Source organism: Sciurus carolinensis, chromosome 2, assembly GCF_902686445.1.
Source record: "Sciurus carolinensis chromosome 2, mSciCar1.2, whole genome shotgun sequence".
Classification (NCBI taxonomy): domain Eukaryota; kingdom Metazoa; phylum Chordata; class Mammalia; order Rodentia; family Sciuridae; genus Sciurus; species Sciurus carolinensis.
This window is the reverse complement of record NC_062214.1, coordinates 92,471,163-92,495,174: the sequence shown is the minus strand read 5'-3', so window position 1 is coordinate 92,495,174 and position 24,012 is coordinate 92,471,163. Positions and strand designations below refer to the sequence as shown.

Here is a 24,012-nt window from a genome sequence, read left to right as displayed (position 1 = left end):
AATATATTACAGGTCTTTTATAAAATACAATGGGGAACATAAAAAAGGGAATGTAAATTCTAAGAGAGAACAGAAAAAAGAATGAGAAAGCGAATAACTCATATATGTATTAAAACCTGAGTAGACTCATCAGGCAGACAAAGAGAATAATATTAGGCAAATAAAACAGTGCAAAGAGCCTAAACAAAGATGCAGAGTCAAACAAGAGCACACACTAGGAAACTACATTCACACACTACTCTGCCAATTAGACTATAGGAAATACATGCTATTTTGTACTTTTTATTTGTCTGTCAAACACTTGAAATTAAGTACTGTGCTCCCTATGACCACTACTGCAGACTATTTTCTGGAACAATCACCACAGAACTCAGATTATGGTCTCTTAGGAGATAGTACTGTATATTTCTATATTTTATCAAAAGCTACTTTAAATGCTTTTTGGATGAACAGTATCTGAAACACTAACTTTCTGACACCCTTCCTCTTGTTTCTCTTCGTTGCTCTCTTTGCCTCAATGCCAGTGTGTACTTCTCTATATGCACACATCATTCTTAAGGCTTCCACCTAATTCTGTCCTTATGCTCTCTGCCAGTTCACCACCTTCCATTTTCTTCCTCTCATTTCCTGAGGCATTCTGCATTTAGCCAATCATCAGACAAACTGTGAGCAGTATGATTTATTGCTCATTGTCCTTAACTTTGAAAGTATTTAAGTGAACCACATTTTTCCCTCCATAGATAAACCTAATCTAGCTATTTTTCTTCATATATATGCCCCAAAATGTTTCCCACCATTTAGTTGCCTATAATAAAAAAGATTGTCCATTCTATATATGAATGACTCTCTACCCTCTAAGACCTTTAACAGCCAAAGCAAGCTGCATTATAAAATACCTAATCAAAATGAATAACTTTACATACACCCCCATGTAACACACACACACACATACACACACACACCCTTACACATGTATAAGCTCCTTGGAAATTCCACCCACCTATACCAAGTATGAGTACATAATTCTATAGTAATTTGTCTACCCAACTTTCCTCATGTATTTAGAATACAGCTTTTATTCCTTTCAAATTATTTGATACTGATATTTTGATATGTTAATGGAAAGACAAAATAATTAGAAAATGTAGTGACATTACTAAAAATGGTAAACTTTTAGAGAAGCTATAGCAAGATAATTCATAAATATTATAATATCTATTTGTAGTAACATTTGATTCTAGGCAATTCAGCTTATAACTTTGGAATAACACTTTATGGGTTCCACAGAAATTTTAAATAAGCCAACCTTACCAATAGACTAAATTCTCCCAATGTGACACCAAATGAAAGAGGCCGCTCTGGATCAGTGACCTACCAAAGAAAAGGGACATTAAAATACACTGATGGTGAGGGTGAATTCATGCTCTGTTCTTTACAAGAGGCAGAAGGAAATACATTCACAAGTAAATCATACAACCCAACTGGATGTGTAGAAAAGAAAGGAGAAGGAAGAATAATCTGGGTGGCATTATTAATATTTTACAGGTATGACACTAATATGGTATTTTCCAGTGGAACTCTTTTTCTTACAAAAAGTAAGAATACTCAGTAACTATGACTAAAGAGACCCTTCTCTAGATAGTTAAAAAAAGAAGAGTCCTTCTATGTGGGTCATTAAAATTGTGCTTCATTTATAAAACAAGGTGTTACAGACAACACTGCCTCTAAATAATTTTTAAAACATTTAAAATGTTCACATTTGGAAATGTAACTGTCTCTTTACGCCTTTAATTTCTGGAAACTTCAAAAATCCTTTGTTAGAAAAAACTCTAGATTGTAATACTTAATTTCCTCAATCTCTTCACCCAAAATCTACCAATGTGAAGGTGCTGTTGTTTCTGATCTTCATTCAGCACTGCAGCTATGTTTATACACAGAGCTTAAACTACCACAGCATGTCCAGTTCACTGCCTGAGTCATCCCAAAGTTGCTCAAGACATAGACCTATCTGCTCCTGACAGAAATTTGTAAAAATAGGGTGAGAGGAAGAATAGCATTCTAAACTATCCATCTGGGACTCAGAGTTTTGTTACATGAACTTTCCTCAAACAGGAAGTGTACATGTACACACTGGATTAAGGGATAAGCACTGCAGCCTTATGAGCCTGATTTGTCATTAGTGTCAGATAGCTGGATTCATGGCAAAACATTTTCCTTTTTTCTTATGCTCATCTTTACACCAATAGATGACTAGTTCAGAATAACTTGCTGCTTTTTCAGAAGAAACTTTAATAAATCACAACTCCACATTTGCTAATACACTACCTAAAAATTACAGCAATTATTCAATGACCATCTTTATGATAATTATACTTTTCCCATTTCTTACATTCTATATTTCTCATAGCCTTATAGATACGATATTAAGGTAATCACATTGAAAGAGACATAATACAAGAAACATTTGTACTTTTTAATTTTCTTCCTTTTAAATTATTTTAATATATTTTGTCACTGATAGCAATTGAAATGATTGATGCTACTTAACCCATTCTTGTGCATCTCTATTTTTTAATTAAATGGAAAAAAATAATGTACCTTTCCTAATTGTACTCAGTCAGGGAAAAGTTCAGTTTAGATTCAAATTAATGTTTTCATTCACTAATAAGTCATTAGGAGGTTTTTGGTTTTCAATTGACAAATAAAATTATATATTTATGGAGTACAATATGATTTGTTTGTGTACATATATACACACACACACATGCCATGAAATAATCCAAGTACAGTAATTAACACACCCATCACTTCATATACTTACAATTTATTTCAGGTAAGAACATTTAAAATCTATTCATATAATTTTGAAATATACATTATTATTATTAATTATAATGACTTTATAGTGCAAGAGAATACCAGAATTTAGTGCTCCTGTCTAATCAAAACTCCATACCCTCTGACCAACCTCTTCTCTTTCTGTTCCCAATCTCTGGCAACCATCATTTTACTCTCTATTTCTATAAGTTCAGTTTTTTTAGATTTCACATATCATGCAGTATTCTTCTTTCAATGCAGCTTATTTCATTTAATGTAATGATTTCCAGTTCTATCCATGCTGGTGCAAATGACAAAACTGCCTTCTTTTTTTAAAGCTAAACAGTATTTCCTGTGTATATGTACAGCATTTCTTTATATACTGAGAGGCATTTCAGTTACTTCCATATCTTGGATACCATGAATAGCACTAGAATAAATATGAAACTGCAGACATCTCTTCAAAATACTTACTTCAATTTTTTTGAATATATGCCCAGAAGCAGAATTGCTGGATCTTATGGCAATTCTCTTTTTCATTTTTGGGGGAAACCTCCACAGATTTCCAAAAATAGGTATAATTAACATCCCTGCCAACAGTGTATAAGGGTCCCCATTTCTCCAGTCTTATCAATAATTCTTTTACTTCCATGATATGCTGAGTACATTTTACTTTGCTGAGTTTGTTATGAACACAGCCATTACAAGTTAGATTTTGTAAGATGTCTGTTAACAAAATTCACTTTAATAACTCCTTAAAGCCAAAAAGATAAAGTCAGTATAGGAAATAATACTGTTTCAAAAATCACAAGTGGGTCTTATCAAATACTAAGTTACACAGAGAATTGGGAAGGAAAATAAAATCTAAGAAAGTCAACACTGCTTTAATTCAATTCAAACTTAAGGCAAATTGAATATAAAAAATGCAAATTCATTTTTAGAAAGACATGGAATAACATTTCCATTTCCTAGGCGAATGACAAAATTCAAGGTTTCTTTTATGTTTCAAACTTTTAAACAATATATTAAGATCAAGGGATCTCATATTTTAATTAAACTAATCAGATAAATAGTTCTTAATCAACTGATGTTAACCTTTGATTGCAAGTAAAGTTTGGTTTCTAAATATATTCTAAGTAGCTGTGAATAATTCAACTATATTAAATGTAAAGAAAACGAGACTGTAGTCAAGTGAGGAGGGTTTTAGTCCCCTTCCTGCCAACTATCTACATGACCAATGGTCATTTCATCACCTTTTGGAAGTAATTTTATTGTCAATATAAAAAGAGAAATAGTTCTTTAAAGTTTTAAGTATTAACACATAAAACAAAATTTTTAAAAAATAGAGGTCAATCCATGTGACAGTTTTATGCTACATTTACATATGAGATGCCCAATAAAAGCAACCTGCCACAGGAGCTTCTAAACTCCCACCACAGCATACTTGTAAGACAAAAATCAATCTTGGATTTAAATTGGATACAAGTAATACCTATGTGAAAAATTAAGAAAATCATAAAATACACATTTAATTACTATCTTAAACCAAATAATCTGAGATAACTTACATCATCTTCATATTTAATGTGAATATCTGTGATTTTTACTTGTACATTTTTTATTACTTGCGTTGCCAATTTTTCCAAAAATGTATCCTTTTTGGCTTCTTTTGGCTTATCTGTTAAAAAATAGAAAAATACAAGCTCAAGAATTGAAATTCTCACATACATTATAACCAATGACCAAAGGAAAGCTAGGGTATTACTCAATGGAAATTATGCCTATTCTAGTGTCTTTATTTTTTTAGATTTTTAGATTTTAATATGCATTTTCAACTTAAAACTTACTTTTGAAGTAAAAATGTAATCTATCATTCATTTTGCCTTCCAACACAGAAATCAAGTGGCAGTGTGTATAAACAACACATGGCATAAAAACTACTTTTACCTACCTTTTGAGCGATCAAGACCTTTAAAACGTTTCTTAAAATGTTTTTTGTGCTTTTTACGCTTACGTCCTTCTCAGTGGAAGCATTTTAGTGAGAAAAGGATAAAATTCAAGTTAGCAGACAAGAGGACAGAAAAGAAAATAAGAGAATTCTTCCTGAGAGCAAATTTTCATACAATTTACTTTACCTTATTCTAAACTGATCTATTATTTCAATACAAACACAGATTCATGAACTTTCTTTGGTCTAGAAAAACATTCTTCAGTAAACAATAGCCTACTTTAATCTACAAAATAACTTGGCAGGTGCAATTATAGAAAAACTGAATAAAATATCCATTTGCAATGACCTATATAATATATACAATTTTACAATACAAAGTTTTATTTCAGTTTTAATCTGTAACCAAAATATTGGAAATGTAATAATGACAATATAAAACCTTCAGAAAAAGGTTTTCATAAATGTGTGGTAGGGACACAGGAACATAAATGAAATGAATGAGCAGGTTGCCAACAGATGAAATCCTCTGGATGCTACACCTCAAAACCAAAATTATTTAATGAGTTAAGGATATAAACAATGTAAGAAGAGCTTAAAGTAGACATTGAACTGTATTTAAATTAGTTGTTATTCCTTTAAAATTACATCCTCCTTCTATTTGGCACTGCCTCAGTGTATTTTGGCATTAAGCAACACCTGTTTTACCCAATTTCCAAAGCTTTATATTCAGTTGCCTACTAGGCATCATCTCTAATCTGAACTCTCAAGGAAGTCTCTAAATGGTCTCCTGGCCTCAAGTCTCCATCCTTACCTCCTATTAAAGGTCCTCTTGCACTACTACCAAAATGATGTTTTCTAAAATACTAATCACAGATTGTTAATCCCCTCTTCAAAATCATTTAAAGGTTCTCTGCAGTCTGCCAGATACAATAAAAAAGTATCTGCATGGCCCAAAAGGCCCTGCCATTTATCCTTGCACTAGAAACAATGAAAATACTACTTGTACTTTCCAAAACAAGCCACACTTTCTAATACCTAACACCTTTCTACACATGGTTCCCTAAACTTGGGCTGCCTTCCCTGAAGTTCTTTACCAAGCAAACTTCTGGGAGGTTTCCAAGTCTCAGGTCCAGCACTGCTACCTAATACAAAACCTTTTAAACTGCTCAAAGCAGATCTAGGGCCTACATCTTATACAAAATTCCAATAAACAATGATTACACTACATTTGAAGCAACTGCACAATTCTCTTGCCATCAGGCAGGAAACTTCCTTAAGGACAGGGATTAATTAATGTCTGTGCACAAAGCACACAATATTTACCTGTTCAAATGAATCAAAAACAAACAAACAAAAATCCACACTTGAACATTCTAATACAAACTCAATGTTACATGAATTTCAGAGAATATATGTGAAATTTAGCTTGAAATTTCTAATTTGTTCTTGATACCTGAAACTGCTCTATTATAAAATTAAGAATCAAATTCTAATTACAAAAATAAAGCCTGAGTTTCAGGAAGAAAATATTTAATAAAGATATAAAAGAATCTGGACAGTTCTAATATCAGTGTTTTTTTGCCTCAAGGACAGTCCCTGATTTTATTCCATTCATAAATTAAACATACATTAAAAAACTGAGTTCTCAAATACCATTTGAAAAAGAACAAGAAAGTCAGACTAGCCCCCAAAACCATTTCATGTGGCTAGAATTGCTTTTAGAGACAGATTTTGATTCTCTTGCAGTTCTAACCTGTTATCTTTCTAGTTTCATATTTGTTCTAGTCCTATGTTCAGTTTTTGATCTCAATGTTAGATGCACCATGTTAGACCTTTCCAAATGGTTTCAAAACTAATCTGAGCACTGTATAGCTCTTTAAAGAAAGAGTCCAAAAAATCTAATGAACAGTAAATGTATAATTCTCAATCATACTATAAAGCAGTTCCCAAACATCTTGATCTCAGGACCTTTGTTGCTTAAAATCTGAGGATTCTAAAGTGCTTTTCATTTATGTGGATTATAACTCTTGATATTTACCATACTAGAAATTAAACTCAGAAAAATTTTAAATATTTTTATTAATTCATTTAAAAACAACAAACCATTTCATGACTACATAGATAATATATAGTTATGAAAAATAATTACATATTTCCAAAGAATTATAGTAAGAAGACTCACAATCACTTTACATTCTTACAAATTCCTTTAATATCTGGCTGAGTAGTTGGATTCACATACCACCTTCTGCTTTTAATCTGCTGAGGTATGTTTTTATGGTGAAGTATGTGATTAAAATCCGATTTAACTATAGATATGCAACTAGAAAAGGGAAGAGTATTTTCAGGGCCTTTTCATGTAATTATGAACATGACACCCAAATTCAACATGCGGCAGTTTCTTAAAGGTAAGATCCATCATGGAATATGATGGATCTTGTCAATGAATTGCTCCTCCAAATTAAAATCAATTGGCCCACCTTGCACTTTAAATGGGCCATTTACACATGCATGATTTTTTGTCATTCACTGGTACTACAGAAATATTGCTTAACTAGATTACACAAATCTCTAAATATTGAATCATTTCATAACTTAACATCAAAAGTCATATTTGTTAATATCATCACCAATCTCATCAGAAAGTCTTTAAGGACTGGGAAGCTGCCAAGATCAAGGTGACAAATACAACTCTTCTAAAATTCTAATTTATCCTCAAAAAGCTTAAATTTTATCATTTGCAACAAATATTACCAACTGCTTTAAGCTGTCCTATTGAAATGTCTACCACATACCCAAATCTGAATGATAGTCATTGTGCCAAGTAAAAACAGCCTTCCTAAAAAAAGCAACTAGTTAGTTCAGCTCATAACTCAATCAAAAGGAACTTCTTATCCTTGAGATAGTCAACATCCTTCTGTATACAGAGTGCTTTTATTCTCTTTTGTTGCATGGAATAATAAACAGAAATGTGCTAAAGAGTTAAAGTTCATTAATGTTAAAACTGTCCCAGTTGGAGTTGTAGCTCAGTGGCAGAGTGCTGGCCTACCACATGTGAGGCCCTGGGTTCAATCCTCAGCACCACTAAAATAAATAAATAATATAAAGGTATTGTATTCATCTAAAAAAAATTAAATTTTTCCTACTATATCAAATAAGTTTTTCAATAAAACTGACACTCTATTTTGTTTTCTTGTATACTCTGAGTGGATGGTAGTGAAGAACATAATAACTACCAGTACAGTTTAGAGTCCTTCCTGGAATCAAGCTAAGGCAGCCAGCAATTTTATTAACCCCTGTTTCTGTACAAGCAATGCAAAGTCAGCACAGTTAAAAATCAAATAATGTCGTAGAATTATTGAAAAACTGTTTCAAGAACCATTGCTCTAAAGTAAGAAAAACAGAAACAATGACAATAAAAAACTAAATTCAAATGAGGAAACAATATACACTCAGAAACTGAAAAGAGAAAATGATCGTTAAGTATACATTAAGTCCTAGCCAATGAAGATATCATCAACAAAATTAACTACTGTCATTGCAGTATAACCAACATTCTGGACCTCATTTTAATCCAGGCTAATGCATCTTAAAAAAAAAAAAAAAAAAAGGTGGGGGGAGGAGTGGAGGCTCAACAGATTGGATGGGGGGAAAGGAGGGAAAGGAAAGGATATAGGAATGGGAAACACAGTAGAATGAATCTGACATAACTTTCCTATGTCCATATATGAATACACAACCAGTGTACCTCCACATAATGTACAACCACAAGATTGGGAAGTCATTCTCCATGTATGTATGTCAAAATATAATCTACTATCATGTATAACTAAAAAGAACAATTGAAAAAAAAACAGAAAAGAAACTGAATTATTAGTGAATTAATTAGGTTTTCCTTTATAGTGTCCCTATTCTGCTGTTTTTTAACAATGCCCAGTGATTTTGTTAAGATATTTGAATGGGTCACTGGAATTCATTTATTTTAGGGGTAGATTACTTATAAAAGGATCAAAAAACACAGTAAGTGGTAGAATATAAAAAGCTGGTTCAAATAACAGCATACAAAATTAGTGTGTATCTCCATGCTATCTTTTTATATTAAAGTAACTATAAGACAACATAGTCTAACACACTTATTAAAGGGGTAGATTTGTTAGAAGGGAAACTGCTTTCAGGGTAACTCTACTGAATGCTATGAATCTGCCATGCAAATTCTTCTTCCATTTGTCATAATAAATCTACATATTAAAGAAGTGGCTAGCTGCAGAAGTTAACTCTGATAGAATGTTTAATGTTTAAAATAAGAAATACAAAACCCACTTGCCATTTATTCATGTTTAAATTAACACAGAAAGTTCCTGAAGAGTTATATAAAGTTTAATAAATCAAAGTATTGATTTTTAAATGATTACTGTATTTGGACAATTTCCTAGTATGTGAAGGAATCCTACTATAAATCCTAACACAATCGGCCTTCACTTTGCCTTTATGAAGTTTCAAATCCCAGTATGCTGAATAGGACAGTTAATCTAGAGGTATCTCTGGAGTTACTATGAAGGTGAATCATCAGAAAGGGTATGAGCAGAAACACAGGTACTTCCTATCAAGGTTCTGAGGCTCTCCCCTCCCCGCAAAAAAAAAAAAAAATTCATTTTATTGAATTTTGTAAGTTTGAAAATCACTGCTATAGGAGTGGGGAACTTTTAATTCAGAAATCACTACTGTACTACAAAACTAAATTCAAAAAGGCAATCCAAAATTGTCAGTTATACGAAAATCAAACTGAGATTTCCAAGAGCAGTGAACCATGTTTATTTACCCATAAACAGTGCATATCCAGAATAGTACTTGCCACAAGAAGACACTCAAATACTTAGTGAATGGATGAGTGAGTGGATGCAGAAGGTAGGGAAAAGGGAAGATGGTAAAGCATGAAGACATAAATTACATTTCCATATTTTTCAAAAGGATGGCACACCATCAAATGGACTTCACTAAACACAAGTATAAATAAAAATATATTTGGATATAGTTGAATATAATTAATCATGCGTACCCACCAGGCTTGATGTCCTTGTAAACAAAGTTTTCCAAGCCATATATGAACTCCCCTGAATGTGCGCCTGCATCCGCATGGCAGCAATAACCAAAATGCAAAGCATTTAAAAGACACCTTTAATTTCACATGTAAGATATACCAAAACCTAATTTTATAGAATTAGAAATCATGTAGCAAGACAAATAAAATTTAGTGACACCAAAACCATTTACTTCTAAGGAAATATTCAGTGACGCCATTCTCATTCTTTCAACATACAAACTTTATTTTCACAATATTAAATCAAAAATTCTTAATAATTGAAATTATTACTTCAAATTAAGCAAGGCAGGCAAATATCAATTATAGCTAATGTATCTTTGAAATCTTGGACAAATTTTCAACTGAATTGTGATTTTGATTCTCTTTTTGCTTGCCAGTTAGTCCATTTATAGGAAAAAAAGAAAATATTACTGTGACACCTTTGACACTAAGGTGAAATGACCTCATCTTACTTTAGTCCCCCACTTCAGATACACTCCAGAATCCTTTATATTCATTCTTTTTAATGATGGCAATATAGCATTTACCATTTCTGTCCCCAAATCTAACCTAGCCTAGACATCACTCCAAGTTTAACCTCCTAAATCACATCTCTGATCAGTGGTGCCCTAGATTTCTTTTCTTTTCTTTTCTTTCTTTCCCTTTTATCAATAGCAGAGATTGAACCCAAGGGCACTTAACCACGGGGCCACATTCCCAGCCCTTTTTAAATTTTGTTTTGTTTTGTTTTGTTTTGAGACAGAGCCTCACTAAGTTGCTGAGCCTGCAACCTTCCTGCCTCAGTCTCCAGAGCTACTGGAATTACAGGCATGCACCACTGCATCCAGCTCCCTAGGTTATTAAAAAAAGAAAAGGGAAAACTTACTAACTCCCCCACTAGAAACAGACTAAAGAGAGTTAAAAATATAGGATCAAGAGCCAGAATGGATTCAACCCTAGCTCTACTATTCTCTCCCTATGTGACCTAGGACAAATTATTTAATTTTCGGCTTACTCCCCTATAAAATGGAAACAATAACAGCACCTAAATCATATAGTAGTAACTATTAAATATGTTTATTCATATAAAACACTTGGAAGAATGATTGGAGAATATTAAGTGCTTAGTAAATTTCAGCTAACATTGTCAGTATTGTTATCATCATCATTAGGACATTTAAATCTCTCAAAATTTACCTAAACTTAGCTTCCAACCTTGTATCAAACCATACCACATCAAACTCCCAAAGTGTCAGCTGTTCCCCATAAATACTCTATACTTTCCACCTTCACTATCCTCTCTCCTTTCCATAATATTAACATCTAGCTGGGTATATAACTTCACAGAATCTGCCCTGATCTCTTTGGCTGAACTCAGTATGTTCATTCTGAACTCTCATAACATTCTATCTGCACTTCTTTGATGGAACTCAACACATTATCCTCGTTATCATTATGCAAATGTCTTATATACTCAGTTAAAATGTAAGGTCCTTGACATTCAAGTCCAAGAATTTTCTAATTTTTGTGTTTCTGACAATGTGTAGAACAGACTGGCATGAGATTGTTAAAAATCACAGGATACTGTCTTAAAAATTCTAATTTTTAACCTAGCATTGTATTCCCAGACAAAACAAGTAAAAAAGTAAACACAAAGAAATTAAGCTCTGAAAGAATTGTCAAAATTATATGCAGCACATACTTCCTTAAAAGCTATTAGATGTGCTCCAGAAAAAAAGAAAGAAAAGAAAAAAAGGAGTAATTTTAGAAAAAAGGAAAGGACACAAAACCCAAGAAAAAGTGAATTAAACACAATGGAGCAATGACGTTCATTACCAAGATGAAAACCGTATAGCTGGACTAAATGCAACCAGTTCAGAGGGAGAACTCCAAGAAAAAAAACGGATAGGTGGAGAGAGTCAATAGATGGGTTTGGGCAACTTATGGGCTGGTAGAGTGCTTGCACAGCATGCCAGGTGCCCTGGATTCAATCCCCAGTTCAAATACACACACACACACACACACACACACAGATTAAGCAAATAAAAGAGGAAGCATTTATAATTCAAGAAAAACAAAAGATTGCATAAGAAAGTAGATATAATCATAGTACATCATATTGCCCAAGTAATGTAAATACTGGCTAGTAGTTGGCAAAAAAATTATGATAATTATCCATATTATAAGAAGAAGAAATTTGGGGTGAAAGGAGACAGAGACATAAACTCCTTAACAACTAATTATCTTGGAAGTCCTAGATAATTCCTTAGATTAATAAAATAGATAATGATAGAATGTTAATATTGCCAAAAATACAATTCCCTTTAAAAAGCAGGTCAGAAGAGTAGCAAAAGCTAAACACAGGACTGCCATTTCTCATCCTAAGTTTTTTGGCAAAACTATTTCATTTTTAACTGTGCATATTTGTTACTTTGATAAAATATCCCAGATATAGAATCTAGCATTTGGTAATCTTCTGGTTTTACCAGGAAATTAAGCTTTCCCTTTACTTTATGATATCCTTCCCAGTAAAATAAACTCACTCCAATGAAATGTTAGGACAAAATTATTTGCTTTTACAGTTAGGCTAAATGTTCAAAAATGAAATTGCAGTTATATTTTAATTTTTTTCCATATGATATTAAGCAACACTCCATTTTAGAAAGTGAATCAAATAAAAATACTTTTTTTAGAGCAAATCCACCTGAGGATTTTATTTTTACTTTCATGTGCTGCTACTTAAGATTTTAATGGTCTTCTCTCCTTCCTGAGTCCCCACATGTGTGCAATAGTGCTTTCATGCTTTTAAAATCAAGAAAGTAAAAATTAAGTCTGAAAAAAATAAGTAATAACCATTAATTAATAATGTCAAAACATAAAGCATCTAAAGGTCAAGGTTGTCTTTTATCATTCACAAAACTATTATAATATGAAGATGTGACCTATATCCATAGAAATTAGAAAAGAATATTGACATGCAAAGTAACTAACATTACTATTAATTGTTAATATTTCTTAACAATTAAATAAAAATAATCTCTCTTAACATAGTAAGAAATAAACTAGATGTCTAACAAAGTCCTCCAACTCATCACTCTACAGACTTTTTTCCTCATCATTCTTACATTATAAACCAAAATCAAAATTTGAACCAACAAATCATCAGATTTCTTTCAATAAAAATAAAATTAAAACTTAAAGCAATATAGCAATGATGATACCCAAAGAATCAAAATTTTTTAAATATCCTAAACAATATGAAGAGAGACAGCTAGAACAAGAATGACAAGAAAAATTTTACTGAACATCATTTCACTGTAATAATGTGCTTAACCTCATTATCTTGCAAGAACAGAGGTAAAAATGCACCCAAAGAAATTTTTAGGGTTTGGCCAAAAGTGTAGCAACTTATATAATTTAAAAGTCTTCTAACAGCATAGAAAAAATGACTGATTGAGAAAAGTGTGAAAAACAAACTGGCAGAGAGAGAAAAATCACAGGTAAAAAGGCAATTAGTCTTAAATGTAATTCTTTAAAAGTTTATAATCAATATCTTGAGATATGATTTTAAAAGAAGATTCTTCAGAACTACAGCTTAAGAAGGCTTATAAAAGCATTCTCTTTAAAAGGAGTTAAACAGATCTAAAATATATAGGAATATTTATATTATCTAAAACATAAACTTACTGTACCTTTCTCTGCTGCTTTTTGAAGGGCTTCTTCAATTCGGGAAAGCTCTTTCTGCTTAATATCCTGCAAGGATTTTTCTTCCTTCTCAGCATCATATTTAATACCTAAAATATATAGTTAATTCACACAAAAAGAAATGGATTTAGTAAGTAGTGGGAAAATTTCAGCCTAACTGTATAAACTGTGGACAAGAATTTTTTAAATCTGAAAACACTTCTGTATTCTTTAGTTTTACAAAATGTTTAAACAAAAATGAGTCCCATTTTCTTATAAAACATATCAAAAAGAAGGAAGGAGGGAAAAAATTAGAAGAAAAAAAAGACAAGAAAAAGGGGGAAAAGAAAAGGTAAAAAAGTCCAAGAGAGAAACAAAAGGAAGACAGAAAATATATCAGAATATTATATTGCCAGTTATTATCTGAGCAGTAAAAATGTTTAGTAAAGGCCAAAATAATTTCATATCCACTCCTGTATCAATAAAGATTGATAAAAAAGACTTTCAAAGTAATTCAAGAATGTGCATCAGCAATCATAAAATACATACACCCTTTTTATCTAGTACATTTTTTAAAATTTATTACATTCTCAAATCTGCCTAATGCATCTATCTCAACAGGAAGTGTTAGATGCAAAATAATTACTTATAGAGAACAGCATAATTTTTAAATGGGCTGAATTTACTCTTTTCAACAATAACAAAATATATTTTATAAACAAATGTAGCATATATACATATGTAAGATGTATATGTATTTTGCATATGTATGTGTGTGATCAGTTGATTTATATTACCTTCCAGGTTGCTAAATTATATTAGAATACTTAGCCCAGTTTTTGTGCCTTAGGTAACAAAATTAATTTCATTGTGATGTTACTGAATGGTTATAACTTAAAATGACATACTTGCTCCAGGGACAACAAGCAGGTATAATCCTTCTAGGGTAGCAACAACTGCTTCTCCATAAAGGTTTTTCCAAGGAATCTTCAAAGTTAATTTATCTAAAGAAACATAATTTCAATCTTAAATCCTTATTTGACTGCTCAAGAAGATAATAAATTTCTCAATTTCCATTAAGAAAAAAGTATAACAAAACTCTCCATGCATATGGTGCTTATATTGCTCAGAAAAATTTTAAAAACTCCAAGACTAAAGTTAACAAAGATATTTTCCATATACTATTACCATTATAAGTAAATATTCTTTATATTCATTATAAGTAAATATGCTTTATACTCTTCAAACTTTTTGAGAGCTACTACCTCATTTAATATTACAAAACTGAAGGAAAAATGAAGCAGCTATTTTTTCAATTTTGAAAAAAAGGAAATTCAGTCCAAGAAAGGTTAAACTGATTGCTTAAGTCCACACAGGTCATTAGTGAGGATGCTGGAACCAGAACTCATCTGAATATTGCATATACTATTCTATCCACAACAACAACTAAATCTCTATAGATCAACGATAAAACAAAATTTGTGCAAGATTCCAGGAGTTGAAGCAACAACACAAGAAGGGTCCCATAGAATAGATCTTTGATGGTATGTAAATTGCTAGGACTGCCAGAGGACAGCTTTAAAGGAAAGGCATATAGTGTTATATTAATATAACTATTATGATATATAACTCACACTGGTTATGTTCCAAAAGTCTACTTAAACGTCACTTGAAAGGCATAACACATTCCTTAGAATTTTCTTTCTTAGAAACAATAGTAGTAGTACCAGGCCCTTCAGCAAAGAGTCCACAGAAACTGTCACAATGTAGATTAACTCTGGCTCTAATATTATTAACATATTTAGGGTTCTACAGGGAAAGGTGAAAAAAACAGAAAAGAGAATACAGCTAAATTTTGAAAGGGGGAAAAATCTGCCTTTGGTATCTTTCTTTTTCTCTTTCTTTATCCTTTCCCATCTCCAGTATCTCTCTTTCCAGATCTCCAGGTAGCTCCCAGTCTTCCCTCAACACTACTACTAGAATTCTGCCCAAATCTTTCCTACCCCTGAAGTTTTACATGTTCTAACATAAAGTACCTTCTGCACCATAACTGTGAAAAATAACAACATGATAAAAGCTGCAGTTCTCTTAGTGCTGATGATCACAACTCTTAGCAGAAAAGAATCTGATTCAACTCACGCTAGTATGTGAATTACTAAGTCACTTACGCTATCAGAATCACTGGCATTTTTAAATGAAGATGCTCAAAGTACAAAGACTTATAAACAATATAAAAAGATGAAAAGGAAATAAAATCATGCTATGTAAAGTGGGATATTCTGGTCACCTGGATAGCTACATAAGTAAGCTGGTTTTACCTGGTTAAAATATCAAATTATTTCTGCATTTAGATTTTCTTTTCTCTTCAGCTTGTAAACCTGGTGAGTTTTTTAACTGGTTCCCAGGTCAGGGGAGTTTAGAGGTAATACTATTATACTTTTGGGTCACTTCTAGGATCATTTATGATTTTATGCTGAGAATTACATACATTTACAACTGATACAATTTGTAATTATCTCATAATCTTGTAACAATTTATTTAACTGCCTTCTCCTAACCATCAGACTGAAATAGTGGGAAATGCCCCTTTAAAAATCGACAGCTGATGCGTAATGTTCTAACCTGAGCAGAAATTCAAAACTAATATAAATGCTCTGTAAATCAAGAAAAAGGATGAGTATGCTTTGCATCCTTATATGTAATGGGTCTCTTATAACTCAGCAACTCTGGAGAAGTTATTAAATTCTTATAATACTTTAGAAGCTAAAAGAAAATATTTTGAACCACTAGAAAACCTCCTTCAACATATAAATCTAATTGTAAGAATATAGTAAATAATGCAAAATTTCTTTAGTCTATTATAACTTATCCAATACACTGGAAAAACAATTTCACTGTATGTCCTAATTTTAGACCTCCACAACTTCCCTGAAGACAAAGACATCATCTTCATCCTTGACTCTCCCACAGTTACTTGCTTATACATGTATACAGCATGTTTTCATAAGTATTTCAAAGGATGAATGAATGGTTACAACATCTACACTCCAGGATTTCAATAAAGCACACAGGGCTACAACAATACTTCTAGAGCACTGCTGAACAAGACAACCTTAGTCAGCACTACTTAACAAACAACAAAAGATGGCACATGTCCCGCAGATACTTTCAATTTCAGGTAATGACTTCTATTACAAATGACAAAAGCAAACACATGTTCCTTTATATTAAAAGGATACATAGAAATTATGTAAAATAGACCCAAACCATTGTATCCACGTGGTAAGAGATGGTAAGAGTATAAAAGAGAAAGCCTTTCTAGAATACTGAATCAAGAATAGAAGCAATGTGGTATAACAGCAGGTGCTATAGGTAGGAGAAGGATATAAGTGAAAATTATAAAGAGTAAGCTATTTAAGGTTGTAATTTATGTATATATTTACATATAAAAAGATACACTTTTTTAAGTAAAAAAAAAATCAGATAGTATGGACTAGTTGGGAGAACTCTGTGAATTAAATTTCTTGTTAAAAACTTTCTTCTACAAAGATATGTGTTGAGTATCAATGGTCTTAGTCTATGAATGTAACTGCAAAGAAGGAAACTTTGTACTTACCAAAATACATCCTCCATACCACACTGCTGCATAATATATTAAGTGAAAATGGTTGAACAAACTTGAGGGAAATAAGCTATATTTTAAAGTTTATTTAACAGAATTTGCAAATTATTCTCTCACATAGAAAGAAAAAACACACAAAATGTGGTTATCAGTTCTGGAAATGAAGATATATTTTGTGCAGTGGCATCAAAGACTGAAGAGCATGACTGCAGTTCACATATCCTTCCATTTTAGAAGGTAATTTTCCACCTTTTTAAAATACTGAATTATGTAGATATTACATACAATATATAGGTTCAGAATTCTAAAATTAGGATAAATAAAAAATCTCTCATGTTTTTTCATCAAGTTAAAAAAATATTTCTTAGATTAAATAGCACATGCAAAATAAAGAACTAAAAAGACTAAGAATAATTCAAATGAAGAATAAAGTACTTACCAATTTGGCCAGCCTTGACTTTAAAAGGAACATCCAATTCACTCTTCAGAAGGAAGAAAAAATGTAAATGACATCTTAGATTAATAAGCAGTCCAAAAATAAATTTTGTATCATCATTTAAATACACTCACCTGGAAAGAATAAAAACAATTCTCTAATAACTCACAAAATGTATGTTTTATTGACAAAGAGTTTTATTAAACTATGACTTGCAAAATTATAGTAGGACAAGTGGAAAAGAGTTTGTAGTTATATAAAGTAATTGGATAAACTGGTTACTTGTTCTAATAAATCAAATGGAAATTCAATGAACTTAAATACGGGGACAATATTCATCCAAAATGCTAGAACAAGAAAAGAAATAGAGTACTTTCACATAAATTAGTTGGGTACAATAACTAAAATTAAACATTTCTGAAAATAAATTAAACAATTTTTAAAGAAAAAGTATATTCCCAACATATCATTTACCAAATAGCACTTCCTGTATGCTACAGACAAATAAACCAGTAATAAGAGATTTTCACTTAGATTTTGAAGTACTAGAAAGTTCAAATAACTTTATATACAGTATTTATAAACAATAACTGACATTCTTAATGACCACCTAAGTCTTCAGAATTATTAAAAATTTAAACCAGTCAGTGCAGACTTCCCAATGGGCAATACCTTAATATATGGGAGTAATATGGAAATGTGGCCACAGAAATACAGTACTTTATGATACAATTTACTAAAATAATCATTTTACCTGACCATCTGATTACCTGAGCATTCTACATGAACAGGAACTGAACAAAATTCTAATCATTTTTAACAGAAAATCTTTTTTAGACCAAAAAGCAAACAAAAACCCTTCAATGGCAAGAGGAGTAACTCTGCCCTGCCAGAAAACAGAAAAGATTAATTCAAGGGAATTTACTCCATACAGGATACAAACCATAAACTACTTACTTCTAAAACTGGTTGCATGCTCATTTTTAGCCTCCTAAAATAACTTTTACACCAAATAAATGTAAAGAACCTATATCCAAAGTTAAAACCTCATCAATCTGGTTAAATTGGGAAAGGGTTCTAGTTTGAATTACTGGAGAATATAAATCACAAAATATTTAATTTAATTATATCCAAAATGCAAATCAGACTAACACAACGTTGGATTTATCTTCTAAGTAGGTGATATATACCCTGTCCCCACAATTCCATTTATATTTATGTTCTTATGAAACAATGTCAAAAAGTGACAAAAAGTAAGTTTTATTCTAAGCTCTAGTAATAAAATTTTAAGTTCTAAATTTTTAGATAAAATTTTAAAAGTTGTGACATGCCATACAAAGAGGGAAAAGAAAATTCAAAACTATTTTGAACATCTAATGTGTTCCAAGCTGTACTTCTCATCTTATTCAAGCCACAAAGAAACAGATATAAGCTAAATATAAACCTAATGGGGAAGAAGGTAAGTCTCGGTTTTAGCTAACAGAAAGTGATGCAAAGTACAAGAAGTAAAAATCCTATTTTACCTCTCAACATTACCATAACAACAGAAGACTAGAGAAACTGTTAAAAATCATGCCTTTATTTACCTGAAAAATGTGTAAAGATTAATATTTCTGTAAAAAAAATGCAGACTTGAAAAGCTATATAGTCAAGTCAAGGAAAAGCATTATATTTTTGAAAAGATAGTAGTATATTGATCACTAGGGAAAAACTTCTAAATCTTTAATCTCAAATTTTCCAATGAGAGTTAAATAATTAATCTTGCTTTGAGTGACTCAATCCTTTATCTTGTACGTGGTCCAGATGCCTAGTAACCAAAGGTTTCTAAGAGCTTACCAAATTAAATTATTTATTAGCATAGTTTAAAAAAAACTTACCAGAGCATTTTCTTTTATCTGTAGATTATCTAAAGCCACATTACCTGTAAAAGAAAAAAGAAAAAAATACAACATTAAAATACCAATTAACATAACCTGCCATGACAAAGTACCAAACACTAATAAAATAATGCTGAGTTAAGATTACATGACAAAGAAGGGACCTAAAGATCCAAGTGCCAAATGAGCAAGAATAAATAATAATACATCTGTACTAAAAAGCAAAAAGAAATTGTAGAGAGACATGGGAAGATGTTTTAAAATATTAAGGTTTTTAAAAGAACACACAGATCCAATTTTAGAAGTTTATATACACAGACACTCGTGCATGTACACAGTACCCACAAACAAAAACAAGTATTAAAAAAGACACCACAATGCTCATTTCTATATAATAAAGCTCATTTTCTATGCACTTGCAGTTTTCAAATTTTCTAAAATAAATTGCTAAAAACAAATAAAGGAAGACGAGGAGGTCAGAAACCTCATGAATGGGTAGAAAACACTACAGCATTATAACAGGAAGGAAGGGGAAAGAATAGAGGCAGTCAGGCATGTTCTATAATACCCTAAAGAGAAATTAAATCTTGAAACAAGGTCATAACTTCAAGGTCATAGAGGTGGAGTCACAGGGAAAACTGATTTTAGAGGCAAAACTGACAGGATGTCATTGTTGCCCAAAAACTGAAGTGACTGCGTAACACTGACGTGTTAGGCGGTTACAGGGAAAAAAAATCCTTGTAAGTATTAACAATGCTCCAAAATTTCACAAAGTGGACAACAATTTCATGGTTTAATTCTGTTACATGATGAATTACAATGAACTGAAATTGGTAACTCTATTCAACCAACAGAAGGGATTTTCACAAGTACCACTGAACATTTGAAGCCATTCAAACTCAACAAGATCAAAGATTCAAGTGGAGACTTTCAGACCTGCTTGAGTTTTTGACTGTTCTACTCAGGGACTCCCAAATGGTGACTCAAGTGCCACCAGAAAATTCAGAAGTTATCTGCAATAAGATGAACTTTTATAACACTTGTTAAAGCACTAACATAATATGTGTAAAAATATAAATGTCCTTATAAAATGATGGCTGTTTCGCCATGTGAGGTGGTGCACACCTGTAATCCCAGTGGCTCAGGAAGCTGAGGCAGGAGAATTGCAAGTTCAAATTCAGCCTCAGCAACTTATCAAGGCCCTAAGCAACTTAGCAAAACCCCATCTCAAAATAAAAAATAAAAAGGTCTGGGGATGTGGCTCAGTGATTGAGTGCCCCTGGATTCAATCCTTCGTGCCAAAGAAACAAACAAAAACAAGACAGCTATTTGCATTGCAGTGAACTTTGGTTCTTTGATAAAGCAATAAGTGGTATTTAAGATGGAGAATGCTGAATGTGACAATATGGTTAACAAAGTTAAACATGTATATTTAGAAAGACTAACATTATAAATGATTATCACTGGGAGGTAAGATTAAGGATGGCTTTTTTAGTGGTTTTCATTATTTTCTAGTTTTTATAATAATCAGATATTACTTTTATGTGAAATTATTATACAAATTATAATAAGGGAAATGGGGAACTAAAACAAATTCTAATATCAATACATCAATATTTTTATATAAATTTTCCTACCTCTAATATCCACAGACATATAAAAATAACAGAGAACTATCAATTTTGCGGCCTAGAGTCTAACAAACAAATGCATACTTCCTCTCTGAAAAATATCAATGTTATCTAACAAACAGTAACTATAACAATATCATTCTATAAGTTATTTGCACTGAAGGAGGAGCTGCTAGTCCTAAAACAAAGAGAAGGGAGGAACAGCAGCAGATTTCAGACTAACACCAGCTCTGGCCTATAGGGGTAAAAGTGCATTCATTCCTTCAACCAGCAGATGAGTGCCCTATGTAGGCAAGGCACTGTCTAGCAAGTGTACCACACTACATGTTGCTCTGACAGTAACAGTTTCATGCATATGTTATAAATGCTAAAAACTCCAACTAAATAAAAATAATTTATAGTACGGTTAAAACAGACCTCCCCAAATAACCATTTTAAATTTAGCTGAACATTGAGAAATGATTTAGTTTTCCTTCAAGATAACCTAATAATTCCACACACATACAAGTAACTGAAGCCAGATCACTGGAAGGAAGAACACACACTAGTCATAGCAAGCTCCTGAAAAACTAAAGAAAGAATAAATATCCGTGCTTAATCTTAAGGGGGAAAAAAAAAACAGACATGATGACTAATAATTGGAGATAAATACACTTGACTCTGCCAGCAAGGAAAGCACTAAAGCCAATCTCACAGTCAGATGGATCTTAAATCTCAACCCATTCAAAGAGACTAAGGAGATGGACAACATGGGAAGCACTGTGAAGTGGCCTCCTATGCTGGATTGTCAGGTCCAAACCCCGAGAGTAAGGAACAGGTACATTCTGAGCTTCAGAGAAGACTCCACACAATTCTCAGGAATAAACTACAAACATTTGGATGAACACACACTATTGGAAAGTTACACATAAAGTGTCAAAGTCAATCTTGAAGAAGTACCCTAAAACAGTGAATCCTGAATCAAAACTTATCTAATAATCTTTGTTAATGAACCAGAAGACGGAAGTGAAAGTAAATTCATTAAATTAGTAAATGACACCAAGGGTTAATCATCTAAAAAACAAAGACACAAAATAAGAAATACTTGCTAAATTACAGAAAACAACAAAGTTAGTATATTTATGAATAAAAATTAAATGAAGCTGACATAATATGGAACAACTTTGCCTAAATCCAAGAATGGTTTTGAAAACACATAATTGCCAATAAAATAAATGTAAGAAATATAGTGCTGATATTAAATGCCTCCAGCTGAAAATAATCCTTCTGAACTTTCACAGAAGTTTAGGTTAAATCATTCTTATGTAAATCTCTAACCTAATTATGAACTTCTTACTAATTTTCCTCATAGTAGGCACTTAATAAAAACTGACTTAACTGATTTAGGATGCATATAATACTGGGGTGGAAATAATTACAATAAAAACATAAACATATTTAAGAAAACACTTTCAGATCTGTTACATTACTGAATCCTCATAGCCTCCTGGGCAGGAGGTGCGACATATATATTAAAAAAGAGAAACTGAGATTTCATGAAGTTACACAAGGAGTCTAAGAAGCTAAGACAACCCAGCAGATTGCAGAGCCAATGCTCAAATCTTCTGATGCTCAATGGTATGTCAATAACACCACATTCTCTTCCAAATAGCAAAGCAGAGTACAGGATTTCAATCCAGACGGTAAATATATTTTCTTGGTAAATATATTTCCAATCAAATATATTTGATTGGATATCAAACAGGAATCAGATTTAACACTGAGAGATGTGTAGTTGCAGGTTTCACTTCTGATCTCTGCAATTTAATAGAGATGTGAAAAAAATCCAAAATAAAAAGGGTAACTAAAATTTGTATAAGAGTATTATAAGCCAAAATAGGATCCAGTCAAGGGACTGTAAGGAGCACTAACAGAAGAAAGAGTGTTGTAGGGAGAAACTTAGGCAGGAGATGGCACTACAAATAGGTCCTTTTTTTATGATTTAAAAGTTTACCCTTTTCTTAAAACAAGACAGAAATTTACAAGTTCTGCTTTAGAACTATTCAAAACCAAGCAGATCTTTAAATTTAATCCCCCTCACAAATACGAGCTGAAGTCTCAAGAGATGAGGTGATTTGTCAAAGGTTATACAACTTCTTGAGGCAGTACTAAGAATAGAACCTATGTCTTCTGATTCCCTGGTCGATGATTTTAATATAAAACAGAGATTAATTCAAAGCTGTGATTAAAAACAAAGTGACAAACAAAAATACCATATCCTAATTCTATCCAACTAGCTTTGCATATTGTAAAATAATAGGGGGGATATATAGTGCTATGTACTTATTTTTATTTAGGATTTCTATTATGTATAACACTGCATTCATTACTTACCTGAAAGTATATCATTTTTCAAGGAAGTAAGTTAAATTACTGAAATCTTTTAAACCATGAATCAATTTTAATGACTCATGTTTTAGTAAATACTGAAGAAAACAGAGAAAACAGATTCATTTCAAATGACTCTTGCTATTCACTCCAAATTAACCAATCCAGATTGCTGTTAACAGGAGGTCTCACGTGATTGTGCTGGAGACAATATAGACTCTTACTCTTTCCATTTCCCTATTGAAACAGGAAGTCTTGGCCAAGAAAGGTAGAAAGCTACAATGTCACCACTGAACTTTCTCCTTTCCAATGCACTTTAGGAATGTTACCATGGTGAGCAGTGCAGAGGAGCTTTCTAGCAGAATGGTTACCAAAGTACTAATTCTCAGCTCTAGAATTTCTAGAAAAGGAATAAATTTTTAATTAATGATGGTATTTAAATATGTGGAGAGTGATTTCCAGCTTAAGTTTTTAAGCATTGCTTTAATTGATAGTATACCACTCTATGGCATTGAAATCTTTATTTAATATAGAACAAGCTAATAAG

At 31.9% G+C, this 24,012-nt stretch overlaps 1 protein-coding gene across 1 annotated transcript in view; it reads right to left on the bottom strand.

The window, feature by feature from the left end:
• Window positions 1-24,012, bottom strand: part of Vps13c (vacuolar protein sorting 13 homolog C) — a 170,463-nt gene that overhangs the window by 141,483 nt on the left and 4,968 nt on the right. The window contains 6 exon segments of the mRNA XM_047538497.1: window positions 1,312-1,371; window positions 4,386-4,495; window positions 13,541-13,642; window positions 14,441-14,536; window positions 17,594-17,636; window positions 19,468-19,511. Of these exon segments, the coding sequence (XP_047394453.1) occupies window positions 1,312-1,371; window positions 4,386-4,495; window positions 13,541-13,642; window positions 14,441-14,536; window positions 17,594-17,636; window positions 19,468-19,511 (455 nt within the window).